The sequence below is a fragment of the Megalopta genalis genome, chromosome 2 (assembly GCF_051020955.1).
Source record: "Megalopta genalis isolate 19385.01 chromosome 2, iyMegGena1_principal, whole genome shotgun sequence".
NCBI classification, from domain to species: domain Eukaryota; kingdom Metazoa; phylum Arthropoda; class Insecta; order Hymenoptera; family Halictidae; genus Megalopta; species Megalopta genalis.
In genome coordinates, this window is record NC_135014.1 from 6515503 (window position 1) to 6531118 (window position 15616).

General features: G+C 40.8%; 1 protein-coding gene and 1 long non-coding RNA gene across 2 annotated transcripts; both read right to left on the reverse strand.

The window, feature by feature from the left end:
* Positions 1 to 531: 531 nt before the first annotated feature.
* LOC143258902 (uncharacterized) lies at positions 532 to 3153 on the reverse strand. Its single transcript, XM_076519430.1, has 4 exons — positions 3075 to 3153; positions 1480 to 1701; positions 692 to 946; positions 532 to 626 (listed from the first exon to the last, which is right to left on the reverse strand). The coding sequence occupies exons 1-4, from the start codon at positions 3151 to 3153 to the stop codon at positions 532 to 534; spliced, it is 651 nt and encodes a 216-aa protein (XP_076375545.1).
* A 6185-nt stretch (positions 3154 to 9338) lies between these two features.
* On the reverse strand, positions 9339 to 15348 carry LOC143263872 (uncharacterized). The gene is made up of 2 exons (XR_013037229.1): positions 15018 to 15348; positions 9339 to 13888 (listed from the first exon to the last, which is right to left on the reverse strand). It is a non-coding gene; the product is annotated as an uncharacterized LOC143263872 (long non-coding RNA).
* Positions 15349 to 15616: the final 268 nt, after the last annotated feature.

The window sequence follows — 15616 nt, forward strand, 5'->3', positions numbered from 1 at the left end:
CGAGCCGGCCCTGCAGCGCCGAGGATTACACAACCCTCCGAAAGTATCTCTTCTGGACACCTACGTCCTTGTAGATGTCATTGAAACATCTTACGAAACGTAAGGGTCGACCAATTCCTGTGCCTTTGGCTCGTTTTCGAGCACAATTAACCCGATATTTATCGAATCTTCTTTAGGTGCCGTGTCTGTATTCAGACGTTGGTCATCATCATATTTACGATTTCCTGGAATCTTTCTCTATCGGCCGCTGCACGAAACAGCTCCTCTACTGTGCAGCCACACCACTGCCTGATATTGCGCAGCCATGAAAGTTTCTTTCGGCCTATCCATCTTTTTCCTTCCACTTTTCCTTGTATTATAAGGCGAAGTAGATGGTATTTAGGTCCTCTAACTATGTGACCGAAGTATTCTGTCTTTCTCCTCTTTATTATATTTAGGAGTAGTCGGTCTGTATTCATCATCCTAAGAACGTCCTCGTTAGAAGTGTGCGAGACCCACGATATCTTCAGGATCCTGCGGTAGCATCACATTTCAAATGCTTCCAGTTTGTTCAGCATTGTGGTTTTTAATGCCCATGTCTCGCAGTCGTATAATAGGATGGACCACACATAGCATTTCAGGACCCTCTGACGAATATGCATTGAGAGGTTTCTGTTACTTAGGATTGGTCTCCATTTCGCAAATGCCTTACGTGATATTTCAATTCTGGTCATTATCTCTTCATCAGAATCTCCATTTACATTCAACCAGCTGCCAAGATATTTAAAATGGTGCACACGTTCTATCCTTTCACCACCCAGCCAAAGCTGACATTGATCTACATTTACCTTGCCAGCTGTCATCCATTTTGTTTTTGAAATGTTAATTTTGAGGCCCTTCCGGCGGCTTGCTTCGTTGACCAGGTTCACTAATGTTTGGAGGTCTTCTAAGTTCTCTGCGAGAATAGCTGTATCGTCAGCGTACCTGATATTGTTAATAATTCTGTTGGGGCGTCACAGCGTCGTCAATAATAGCGACGAATTATGACGCTATATTTGTGGACTGTATAAAATAAAGAACCGGATTCTGCCTGCTATTTTGTATTGAGCCCCTGACTACAGTACACCCTTGGTCAGGATGTCTCGATGCTACGACTTCTATTACACCTCTGAAGCTCTATCAGAGAATACCCTCGCTCGTAGCAGACTACCATCCCTCCAACGCACCTACACTATGCGCCGATTGGTCCTGCCCGATTTTGGCAATAGCCAATCAGCTGGTCCGTTTCAAAGCAGACGGCCGCAAGGCCCCGGCAAAGACAGGAAAGTTCCTCCAGGCATGGCCGTCATAAAACAATGACTGACCCTTCGGAACCTTTCCTTCTTTATAACTAGTCCCGGCCATCGAGACCGAGAGAAACGATTTCCCAAAAAACCTGGGTTCGAAAAACAGCCGGTTATGCACGTCCATGTCATAAAGACATTAGTGCTGTGCACTAACAAATTCCTCCTCCTATTCTTACTCCCTCCTGTCTGTCCTCTAAAGCCTCCTTAAAGATTTCTTCGGAGTATATATTGAAAAGACCGCGTGACAAAACGCAGCCTTGTTGTACTCCACGTTTAATAGGTAGTCTTTGAGTACGACTGTTCTCTATTTGAATAGAGGCTACTTGATTGTAGTACAGATATTTTAGCAGCCTTATATCGTAGTGGTCCAGTCCTGCTATTTGTAGGTACTCAAACAATGTATCGTGTTGTACCCGGTCGAATAAGGTGCATTAAATTTTGTTTATTCCTGGACAAAAACAAATTAATGTGTCAAGGCTCGAAAACGAACTAAAGTCCAGAGCAATTGGTCACCCCACAGTAACTAGCTAATTCGGTATCGCACGATTTTCTTCGATCGTGATCGCGATTATTAAAATTGTATCACACATGTACGTTCGATTTAATGCCGTTATTTAATGTTCTAACCTGGTGTCTCGGAAGCTCTACAAATTTGCAAAAATATATAACGTAAGATCTTTCTTTCGCCCATTCCCGCGGCGTGCAAGGTGCCCGGATACTTACGGTAGGTAACGTACGTATTTCTTACGACTTATCGGAGTTTCGCCGGCTCGTTCGCGGAGTTTGTTGAGCCCGGAGGTTATGAAAGTGTTACCCCGAGAAACGGCCGATTAAATACAAACTTGCATCCGAATAGTTTGTCCGCCGTGCGACGTACTCGCAGACCCGCCGGCGTATCCCGTACGCGGCCGGGTAGTCCGCAGGTTATCCGCGAGTCAAGAGATACGAGGAGCAACGCGACGAGACCGTTCCCTGCGCCGCGCCGGAGATAAAACTAGTTGCTTAGTTTAACTTGATTTGCGACGAGCAGTTACACGTCCGCCCCTTTGCCGCTTTCCTAACTTTTCCGCGACACCGGCAACTACTAGCCGCCCCGCCGCTCCGCCAAGATATAACGGTAGGCCGGCTTTAGCTTTTTAAGACCACAATAAACATCGGAATCTGCTGTACTTCTTGGCCGAGCGTGGACAGCCTCCGGCTTATCACATTAAGGCGCGCCTCGCTAATATAAGGCGGTATTATTTCACTGGGTTAGGATGAAAAGTAACGCCTGCGATTTTAAGAAGTTCCGCGATACCTCTGGAGCGCCTTGGGCAACGAGAAACAGAAGTAGCGCGGGAAATTTGCTACATCTCTTGGTCGAGAAAAAAATATTTTATATTCTACCTTTAATTAACCCCTATTTCGAAGTTAAAATAGTAACTTGAGTTAGAGATGAAACGTAAATGGAATACTTGTACTTTGATAATATCTCAAGTATTGGATCGCTTCTCCTTGGTCAGTGTTTTTCGTTAATAATAACTCCTAAACGAAACAGCGGATTGAATTTTCGCTAAGGAAAAAGTTACTTCAAATGACCTCTGGAATCATTCCTTTCCGGCTGTTAATATACGTTATTTTATTATCTTATTTTATTATTAGTATAAGTATATTTTTAATGGTTGTTTTTGTTTACTTTATACTTTATTGTTACCCTATAGTATCTATACTCGTCACAGTTGTGTTACAAATAAAATTACTATAAATTACCTGCAAAATCCTGCTTTAATTGGAGGAAGACTGTGGAAAGATAGCCGTCACTAGATACGGGTGACATGACGTTCAACATGTTAAAAGACCATATGGAGGTAAAAATAAAACGCATTAAAATATCACATTAAAATGGTTGAAACGTGTAAAGTTTAAAAACATAGCACGAAAATAGGGAGCGAGACGTGCATTGAAATTCCTTACAAAGCAAATAATTTTGAATTGGACGTCGATGTTCGGGCGTTAGAAAATCGCATAAACATCCGCAGTCTGTGGATCACGTCCGCCCCGAGTTCCGGGTTTCTCGGGCTTTAACGTTGCGAGGGTCCACGAGAACAAACAAACCCCCCGCGTCACCGTAATCAGCAGCAAAACGCTGAATTACGCGGGCCGGGGGTGGCGTCTTTTCTTTTGCTGGTAGGTGTTCTTCAAGTCGCGTCATCCCCGAGTCGTGACACTTAAATACGTGTCGGCAGCTAGCACTAGGAGCTGAAGAGAAGTCGGTATAAACTATTTCGCGGCGTTGAATACCTCCGAGCCGGAGCTAACGATGCTTCACCCGCCTCCCCACCATGGAACCAACGGCATCGGCCTGCAACCCCTCGGAGACTTACGTGTTTATTAAACCTGGCCGGAGCGCGGCAACCCCTGCTGCGGCCTCGACCCTCTTCGCCAAAGTTGTATAAAGGTGTCAGGTACCTGCAGACTGAAATCCGCGCGATTCTTGGCCTAAATTAAGCTTCGTGTGCGCATTTTCTTATGGTGGAAACAATATCTCTCCTCCGCAATCCCTACAGCTGATTTACACTTTCCGAGAGAACTCGTCCACCAGATTTGTCCTATGAATGTTATCGGAGCCGCCCGAAAATTTATTTATCCAGTTCGTCCCTTAAGTATTGTTCTTAACACGCTGAATACCGTGTGTCGCTCACGTATGGATCACACTAATTCTTAACACTAGATGCACTAATTTTTTAGTTTACGATTATTGATATCGTAAAGATACATTTATAAGTTATTTATTCAATTTATATGTTACTTACGGCAAATGTTACAATAAGACTTGTTAAAAATCAGCATAAATGTGTTATTGTTACTTTTACAAACTAATATAGAACAGCTGATTTTGTGCTCCGTAAATCTAGTGTTAACTAGGCTTTGAAATTCATTTTTATTGTAATATATTAAAGAAAGTAAATGTTACTAGGATTTTTCGGATACAAAAGGATTAAATTTTAACGTATCGGCAGGATCGTAACGATCGGCATATGTCGTATTTTAAAGAAAACATTTGAATCAGTTTTAATAAAAAAAACGTTTATTTACATTTTAGTCAATAATATATCTATTATTTGCAACCACTCTTTGCTATCTTTCAGGCAGCTTGTCGATCGATGTGGACCGCAAAATGTCATTATCGACCTTGCATGGACTTGCGTCGACCAGATCGACGATCTCCTTTCAGACTGAAATCTCCGGAACGAAATTTGGCAAACCACCTTTGGCAGGTCCGGAACATTTACAACTTCACTTCCCAACGTGTCACTGAAGTTTTTACAAGCAACCGATGCGTTGCTTCCTTCCTGGAACTCATGCCACGTGCAATGTCTTAACTCCTTGCCGTACCATTTTCTTCATAGTTGCAATGATCAGAAGTTTTTCGATTGCAATCATTTTTAAGAAGAAAGAAGACGATTTATAGTTATTGTACGTCTGCACTTGAAAGCTTAAATATCGATGACAAGAGGACAGAATTTAATCTCGACTTAAAATAACAGAGTAATATTCATACTTAACAGGCTCTTTCTAGAAATCTCCATCACGTGTCAGACTCGTCAAAGTATGGCAAGGGATTAAATGCACTTCATCCACAGTCATCTTTTTCGCTCTGCACTTCGCAACTAATTAATGAAGGGTATTGAAAGTAGTCCTCTTATATCCCACGAGAGGTATGCTAAAATGAGACCCCCATATGATGCATTCTACATGCTTGTCTTGACCTGACAGGTAAAATTATGTGCATGTAACAAAATACGATAGAACTTCTACGCCAACTCAATAGTTTCAGTTTTATTAACTCTCGAATCACGGGCAATGTGTAATTCGCGTTCTAAATACAGTAAATTCTCCCTAATCGATGCTCAGGTTGTACACACAAAAATGGACAATTTGGGAAAGGGAGGTGCCGTAAATGCATAAATGCATAATATCCGCAGTCTATTGATAACGTAAACGACAAAACGTCGAATAAGGCACACTTGTATAATAATTCGCATCGCTTCACAGGAAAACCTGTGTATCAATATGGAACAGAATTTTGGCGCGAGACCAATTTTGATCTACATTTTCCAAAGCAGTTTCGTTTACGCAATTTCGCAGCGCGACGCGGCGCAGCGTGGCATTTCGCGTGCCGCAACTTTACAGTTCTCTCGCGGAAACTTCGCGGCGCGGCGGAGCTTTGTGGAAACAGTGTTTTTGGTTTCCATTAATTAGAATTCCAACTTCCATATTTTTCCCGAACAATGCATATGCCCTAATTCCCGCGTTTCGTACAATTTCAACTATGTGGCAATTCGCAATAACGACCCGGTTCTAATCTCGGACCATTCTATCTGTACGTGGCCGGGCTGCGTGTTTAAAGTTCCAGGGAAACACGACTGCGATGTGTAAGCAGAGAAAGGTATGTCACGGACGTGCTGATAAGTACGTACACACAAAGTTCGGGGTACACGCTCGCGAACCGCGAGGCGTAACTGTTTCAATGAATACTCGATGCGCGGAATTTCTGCGAGCGCGTGTCTTCCTCTCCGCAGAAGAATAACGTAACCTGCATTCTCATGGCGGTGCTCAATGGTCGACATTTATTCTGCGCTTTCATTACATCCGTCGGCAAACTGGTATTTGTCACGAGCCAGTCTCAATTCTATCGACGCTAATAAATCGACAAAAATCACTCGTTGTTTCTGTTCTTCGAACTATCTTCAACCGTTAATTAGTGCACTAGCACTAATCGCCAGTTGATGCGACACATCAACTGAAATCCTTATTGTATATACGCGATGTTTCAAGTGGAATTAAGTTGAAACGAAGTCGCTGGTTGCTTCTATGTACACTTTAACCCTAGAAAGATAACCATATGACAACGTACGTAAAAGATAACCATACGCTTCAGAGGCGCATGCTTTTCTAAGGCGTCAATTTTATACTAACAATGGATATTTATTTAAGTTAATCTAGTCATTTTAAAGGTTTGGCATTATTGTAAAAATAAAATGCATTTATATTATATTTTTTTATATTTTAAGTAATTTTAAACTTAAATCACTAGACCTCTATGAAAAATTAACAAAAATCAACAGTCTTCGCAGGCGCCTCTGCGACGTAGGTTATCTTTCTCGGGTTAATAATATTACAGTCTGTACAGCTATGGTGTTAGCGATGCGTTATTTGTGGTTTCGATGTGCGTTCTATCTGCGTTCTCGGAGTTCTACACGTTCTAGGAGTTCTACGAGTTCTACCTACGTTCTAGGTGCCTTCCCTCTTGTCACCTCGGTTTTCTGCTGATTGGTGGAGGAAATGAAGCGTTTTTGATTGTTGATGGGTGTGTCGGAAGGAACTTGAAACGAGGAGTGGGAAACTGTTCGAAAGTTCGGGTTTGTAATTTCTTCGTTTGTCAAATATGGAATTTATGAGTCTGTCGCACGTGTTGTCCGTTCGTCGGGTCGAAGAGTACTTTCGTTCGGATGCATTTTTTCTGTCGCAGATATACTGCTTAATTGCTCAAGGGATGGCCAGGGACGTTCGACCTTCGGTGTTGCCGTCGCAACACTTATTATATCAGTTCTTCTAGCCTTGAAATCGAGGTTGGTACAAATGTGGAAAGCTAAAAGTTTACGCAGGATACGAGAATATTATACTAATGCATACTAGTTTCTTAGTGTACAGTGCATTTTGCTTTTTTCAGATAAAGAATATTAGTCAAGTTGTACGAAATCTAGCAATGTAACTTGCATCGTATGAGTGTATGCATTGTATGAACTTGAATTAACTGCAAATAATATGGGAATCCAAGGTACTTTTAAAGTTCGCCGAGACAATGATCCGACATATAAACTCTATAGAAAATCCCCATAGAATATTTGTCCAAAGAATTAGGAGAAACGCCGATGAGTTGAAAAACTGAATCCCAAACAAGACTAAAAGAAGAATGGAATTCTATTTATTCAGAATATTTAGAAAAAATTACGTATAATATGTTGAAACGGTTAAACGGTGTTATTAAACGAGAAGGTTTTGCGACGAAATATTAAGATTGAAATTTATTCATAAATTATGTATAAAATATATATTTCGTTGAAAATTTCCGAATAATAGCGAATACGAAAATGTGACAACTTTTGATTTGAAACGTTGTTGAATATTAATGATGTTATTACGCGTATCGTTTTGCACAATAAGTGACACGATACCTGAATCACGCATCTTATACAAAGCAGAAGATAAACTGTGATATAATAGGTTATGTGTGAAATTTTCGTTACGAGTCCGACTCGTTGATATAGTCCAAAGGATTAATCCGAAACGTTTTAGTGTGTTATGTACAAAAATACGAAATAACGTGATAGACACGTGCACAGAAACAGGCAGGAAAAGGGGTTGCGCAACGTTCGAAAAATTTTAATTAAAAATTCGACGCGAGAGCAAAATATTTTGAGATAAACCAAAAATGATTCCGCATCTTTTTACTTTTTAATTCTGTTGCAGTGGTACAATTTCGTTGCCCGGAACGCTAGATGTTCTCGCGTTTCAGGATCGGAAGATCGTTTAACGCACACACACCGTGTATTACAATAATTTAGGAGCGAATAAATCTTTCGGTTCGCGGAACATTTTGCCGGGGAAGATTGAGCTTCCCCGTTCAGTGAAACATATTAGAAGTCGGAATTAACAACTGGCCTACAAATTCGAAAGAGAATAAATTGCAATGCGCATACAGTGCCCGAGCAACTTTTTAACAGAATTATGAACCCAATTTCCTCGTTTCGAGTTAGACGATACCGCGGGCAACGAATAAAAATGTATCAACGCTCCGTAACTCGGAAAGTTGCTTTCAAACATTCTGAATAATGCTGTACTTCTACTACCGAATCGAGTTTCTAAACAAAGATCAAGTTTTACCGGGCTGCCACTCACAAGTGGAAACAAAGCCGAGAAAACCCCGTGTTTTCGAGTTCCCAACCATTCCGAATAATTTAGCTCGCGACCTTCGGCCATATCGATTTCCCGCCGCAATGAAAATGATTAACCAGGCAACAATAACGTTTGTTAACCGATACGAAACTTCTTTCTTTGGACAGACGATAATAGTCCCTGTCATTAATTTTTTATAACGCGTATTCACCGATGGACCATTTTGTTCATTGTCAATTATCATATCACTTGGTCCAAAACGAACTAGAAAGGTCAATTCGAAATCATTGATTTTCCTCTTATTGCGCAGCTATTTTTTGCCACGTACTGTTGCAGTCGGTATCGGTGTTGAATATGGTAGAAGTATTTGTGCTGTACTGTGATTGTTTTCAACATTATTTTCGGCGATTCTCAAGAATTGAATCTAAGCTGAAATTTAATTCTTTTAAATTGAAGGCAGGTTGGTTAAGCTGATTTTTAAAGCTGTGAATGCACAATTATTATTAGTTAATTACACTATGCAGCTTGCCTGCGCTTTACATGTATTTTAATACATTGTTTCTAAATTTCGTAAAATTATCCATGTGCTCAAATTGATACAGAAAAGAAACACGTGATACAATGATCGGGACATTTGAGGTAAAAAGTTGATCGCGGTGTATCAGAGAATGAAAATTTCAGCGAAGAATCGTCGGATCCGTATTCAAGATCCTTCTGGGGTCTACCCGAAGCGAAAAAGCCAGCTCAAGCTTAAGAGGCTTTAACAGGTACACCGTTAAGTGTACGACGAGTTCTGGAATATTAATATTTCCTCCTTCCTGCGTGTGGTAAAAGCGGTCTAATGAAAAATCCCTGGTACACGGAAACCCTGGAAAGTGCATTATGATTTCACGGTGCAGACGGTCAAGCTGTTCTCCGGCCAATAAATTTCCCCGAATTTAGTCAATCGGTTAACGCAGGCAGACGCGTCTACCTCTCAAATTCACATTTCGCTTATGTTGTATTCGTAAGTAATCAAATACAGTACTTGCATATTAACGTCGATCCATCGATTACGAAATAAACATTGCTGGATTTGGTGTAAATAATATTTATTATAGAAATAATCATATTTATCAAAATCGAGTCTAGAAGTCAATTTCTTCTGACTTGCAATTCGCTAAACTAAGTAAAAACTCTATGTATTACTTAACCTCTGTAATATCTATATAATCTCTATATAATCTCACATTTTTTATTAGTATTTTACAATTTTCGTCGCAACTTTAGGCGAATTCAGTTTTCTCGAAAAAATTGTTTATACATCGGCCAGTCATTCTAACGTCTCGAAAAAGCATTTCATATATTTTTGAAAAGTTATTTTCTTTTAAACCGCGACTTTCTCGGCCGACTGTAGCGGGTTCTAGAAAAACTAGCCGCGATGTTACCATTCAACGTTTGCTATTCATTCAGGAGCAAAAACACCGGCTGTTTCATTAATAAATTCCTCGACGAGCGTTCTTTGTTTCGCAGCAGGATCGTTTAAATTTTTTCCCCAGCCGCACAGCAAAAACCGCGCGGTGGATTTTAAATTATTTGCTGGCTCGTTTAAGGGTGCCGCGTAATCGCGCTTGGCGACCGATGAAGGCAGCCCCGGCCCGTGAGACAATAAGAAACGAGAAAATTGCGGAAACCTCGGTCGCGGAACGGTCAGGTTCAAAGAATGGTTGTCCTTTGTTTGTTTTTATGGTGCTGTCAGTGTGCGAGAACGACTAAGGGGTTTCCTAAATGGGGTAATTATTGCCGCTACTCTTGGCATTGTTTCTGACAGGGAAATGGCACGTTCCACGATCCTTTAGTTAAGGGAATTAACTCCGCCAACGATTTATTTGCAGTGGAACTCTATTTATTTGAACTCCGTTTATGCTAACACAATTTTCGTCAATGTCCGGTTTCGTAAACCCGGGCTCTCCGGGAATTCGCTTATGTGAACGTAAACTCCAATTATTTGAACGCAAAGTTACAAGTTGCGGATGCAGCCAGTCGACTCCTATTATACAGGGTGTCCCAAAACTGGAGCTTCCTGGGATCATTAGAAGTAACATTTTCTTTAGCGAAAATTCGATCCGCTGCTTCGTTTACGAGTTATCGACGAAAAACAGTGACCAATTAAAGGCGAGATCAGATCACACTACGCTACAATCAAGTTCAAAATACTCATACAATAGTCAAAAAATGTCCATCTTCATCTCAATCCATGAAAATGAGCAAAGACGCAAAACCAATTATTAAGCGAAGATTAAACTTTATGGAAATAAGATAAATTCTATTAAACTGAAATATCTGTTTACTCCAAAGAACGAAACCTTCAACAGAGTATTGTGGTTAGTCTCGTAATAAATCGAGACATTAAAAACGATCTACGAATCTAGGTATCCGAATTACACTCGAAGCCATTTCGCATCTCCGTCGTCGTGTTTGATGATTATGCAAACTCGAACGACGTGTAACTTCCGTGACGGACCATAGTCAAAGGACGTCCAACGAGCTCTCAGGAAAAAAAGCATAAAAAGGTAATTGTTACGTTCCTTGGAAGCGTTCCCCGAAACGGTATCATGAATCGCGGATCGCTCACGCGGAAATACCTTATAAAAAGGAAAATGCGAAGTTAGTTATGCGGGCGCACTATCAAAGAAACTTCAAGTGCCTTTTAAGGCGCACCCGTCTTTCGTTCCGTGTTTTACGTCGCTGCCTTTGCATCACTTGTTTGATATCGAAATTAACCGCGCTATTTAATCGTAAAAAATGTTCGAGCAATCGGAACCCGTTTGAAGCGACATTTTCGGTCGTTGCACACGAAATCTCGTTTGTTTCTGTAAAACGCCTCGGACATCTTTTCTGCAAATTATTACACGTACGTGCATCTATAATAATTCAATTTCACTTATTTCACCTTGATCTTTTTGTTCTCTTCTAAAGATCAGATCAATATCTCGCATTCGAGATACTGATTTGAAATAAAATTTGTTAAATGATTTGATAAATTTGATAAATTCGATTGAAATCACTGTTCGATGATAACGGTGACACATGAAGCTGAGAAGTTAACGAAATTCGATGAAATCGACATCGCATAATTTACTGAAAAGTTCGTATAGATCATTTAATTTGCAAATTGCCTATGCTTTCCGTAATCCACAAACCGTTCAGAATTGTTCAGTGAACAAGAATTTTTCGTGGACAGTGTAGATAATTAATGGCTTGATCGAAACCAAAAATTACATCTGGTTTTGACAGCATTGTCTTGCCAATCTATTTCCATCGTGTTCGTTCCGTTTTATTCTCGATAAATATTTACGCGTGCATCATCAATTATGCGATACGCGCATCTATGGGATTGTTAAATATTCGAAGATCCCCGTTAATCCGCACTTTGATTCGATAGCCGCCGACGCCGTTTCGGCCAGCGGTCGTTCACCAGGTTATTGATAAAAATGTTCTGCTTCTTCTCGTTCCATCGTTCATAAACCGGCGACTCATGGCGAGCAGATCCCGGCCCGTTCTTTCCTCTACCGTTGTCCCTTTATGACGCACTCCTAACCATCCTTGTCCTCTTCTTTCAGGCTTTTATTCGAGCGCCGCGTCGCTCCTTTCTCCGCACAATTCTACCATCTCCGTTCACTTCGGTTTATATCTATTTCCGTCTTTTGTTCGGCCACCATTTTCTTCATTTACTGCCCCCAGTCCCTGCCATCTCCCGAATTTTCTCTCGTTCCAACTTCCGCGCCTCTAATTCTCATTTCCGATTTTCTTCTGATACCCCGCCCCCGCGCCGGCGCCCTTTGTTCTCTATTCATCGGGTTCCGAACGACCGCGCGGATGTAAGCGCGGCAAAAATCGGGGCTCTCGCGAGTATATCGCAAAACCGGCGCCATTAATTTTAAATTCGAGTAAGTCACCCCTGCGGGGGACAGTGACTAATGATTCGTATAATCGGCGAGCACCGGCAGACGGTCCAGTCGTCTCTTTAAGCCACGAAGAAGCCCCGGGGAGCCGATCTTGGACGAGAGGTGCCAAGGGTGTGCTTCGTGATTCATAAAGTCCAACTTTTCTCGCACACCCACACCACACCTCCACCGATACCAAGGCGGATCTCTGCCACTTTGCGACACCCTCGGTGACTGATTATCATCTTATTCGCGTCATGGTAGCTAGCGCGAGTGTGCCACCGTTAGGTTGTCCGTCCGAAATCTGCTTTAATTAATTCATAAAATCGGACCGGCGCGCGACGAACCCGGGATTTTCCGGGCCGATACGTCAGCTTTGTTTGCCTAATATCATTCTTGATTAATCGTTCAACAGGTTTCTTTCCCAGGTCTTCGGTTTTATGACGCGAGTAGCACGCCAGACGTTGGATCGCCGGATTAATCACGGGGGTATATTAAATATTGCTGTAATTCATCATAATCAGTCAAACCGAAGAATTCTGGATTTATCGCTCGGAAACGATGGTTACACCAAGACGCGGCACGGAATCTGCTTCGATGCGATAGAAATTCTGTTTGAGACCCGTGGTTTGCATTCGTGCAACGCAAGATTTTCGAGGTACCAGGCTAACTTCCGTTTTAGCGACTTAAGTTATCGGTATTTAACCCTTTTAGTGCCGAACGACGATGTATCGTTGCGTATTCGATGGCGCCTAACTATTCGGGATGCATTAGTGTATGCATCAGTAAGCGTCGATGCTAAATAAATTATTTGTCCGAGTAATAATAACGAGATAATAACCAGATAACGAAATATAAATATTTGTAATAATACTAAAATTTTTCTTCAGTAACGTTATATTAGCTCCTGCAATTCATTTGTTTTGTAGCAGATTCTTCCGACGCTTGCCGTGCATCATGGCATTATCCTTTAGTTTTGTGATCCGATATCGGTTATTTTGTTACAGTGCAATATCTACACTTCATACTAAGTGATAAAGCTATGATCAAACGATGATTTTTTTGTTGTGTGCAAATATAGTCCACTTAGCTGTTTCAATTTTTAAAGCGTTACCCAAGGCTTATACGCCCAGGAAGAATTGGAAGCGTTAGAGGTCATTTGATCATGCAAATTATTGTCGTTTCGCAGTCGTTGGATCTTCTTCTATTTCGACGATACAACCCTCGACGCCATGGAAAGAGGTTGTATCCAATAGAGACCAGAACCCCGATTGCCTTTCGCTTTATCGAACCTCGCTTACTGACAGTTCTCTGTAGCTGGAGGCTGCACAGTGCGAGGGCAGAAAAACAAACAGACCAAATCAGGGGGATCTTCCTGAAAGGATGGGGAGGAACGGGAACGAGTAGAGAGATATGTAAGTCTTACTAAGCTGATTACACGGGAATGTACGTGATAGGCGTGAGCGTTTCTTCGAAGCTAAGTCATGCGGGGTACCGCAGGAATTCTAATGGCTTCTCAATTTCTACTCGACCTTGATACAGGACCCTTCCGATATTCCATCGATGTCGTAAATTCGTCTATCCACCTTCACCGTGAACTGGTATTCGCAAGATCTACTTGCGAGCAGATTATGAATGCTTGTGCAAAGCGAGTGTTTCGCTGTTCAGATTTCCTCTCAAAAGGTCTCTATAATAGTTCTGAAATAGCAAAAAATTATTAAGAACAATGATATATAATAGGACAGAAAATATTTAGGTAATTATATGTTTATATATTTGTACAATAATATCGAAAGTATACAGATTTTTATGAATTCTCCAATTCATTTGTTGTATATGCGCGATGTTTCCAAATGGAATTAAGTTTTATGAAGTCGCTGGTTGCCTTTACGTACACTTTAATAATATTACAGCTATGGTCTTATCTGCGTTCTCAGAGTTCTATACGTTCTAGGAGTTCTGGTGGTTCTAACGATTCTGTTGGTTCTAACGATTCTGTGGTTCTAACGATTCTGGGTGCCTTTTCGCTTGTCGCCTCGGTTTTTTTGTTGATTGGTGTATGGTGGGTTTTGGTGGAGGAAATGAAGCGTTTTTGATTGGAGATGGGTGTGTCGGAAGGAACTTGAGGAGTGGGAAACTGTTCGAAAGTTCGGGTTGTAAATTTTCCGTTTTGGGAAATATGGAATTTATGAGTTGTGTCGTCGGGTCGAAGGGCACCTTCGCTTGGGTGCATTTTCTAGTGTCGCAGGTATATCGCTTAATTGCTCAAGGGATGGCCAGGGACGCTTGACCTTCGGTGTTGCCGTCGCAACATTTGTTAAAAACACAAATATCTGTGTTAAAATGCTACCGGAATGAAATGTTTGACACCGGATCAAAAGTCATTGAAATTAATAAAGTCCGTTAATGAAGTTATTCGAATGATTATTCTGTCATCATCACAATGTACATTGTTGATAATCACGTTTAAATTTCCATTAGATCAGGAAACGTTTCTCAATGAGCCGTCGACCGATTTCCGTTCCTTTGTCACAGTCGATCAAGAATCCAGAATTATTTAAATTTGTCGGCAACTTAAACAGGGGAGACATCGCGAAGTAACACAAATCAGCGAGTCGATATGCGAATCAAACAGGTACCGGGGCGAGCTGATTCCGATCGTATAAAAACTGTGCGAACGCAAGTCAAATGTAAACGGCGACTCGTTTCGCTAAACCGGATACGTTTCCTTGAGGCGCCCCATTCCAAAACTAACTGATCAAAAGGACGCGTTCGTTGTCAGCATAATTAAAGTCGAACCATTACGTGACACTGCAGGTTTAATTACCTTAAGTAGCGACGAAGCTCCGTAGCGATCCGGACGGTAGTTCACTATCCCTCCGTGTCGCACCGAGAGGCTTTAATTTTCTCATAAACGTAAGTGTCGTTTCAAACCGGCTAAATTGGCCCTTTTTAAATGGAATTGCTCAACGATGTCTAGACAAAGTGGGTAAAAAATAAATGGTGTACCGAGACTGCAGATTCGTTTCAATTTCAGTATACCGTGCAGCGTGAATCCTGTATGTAAACGCCTAGATCTAGTTTCTATTTCATCGTTTGATGCACTATACCGTGTCATGCACAACCTCCGTTTCCTTTCTGAATATTAAAGGGAGACGTCGACGAGACGAACAAAACGTTCTTGTTTTTAAATAATTAAAATTGATTAACAAAATATTATAATATAGTAATATTATATAATATATAATATATTAATATAATATAAATATTATAATTAATAAATAAAATAATATAATATAATAATATTATATTAATATATAAAATAATATAATATAATAATATTATATTAATCAATAATATAATATAATAATATTATATTAATCTATAATATAATATAATAATATTATATTAATCTATAATATAATA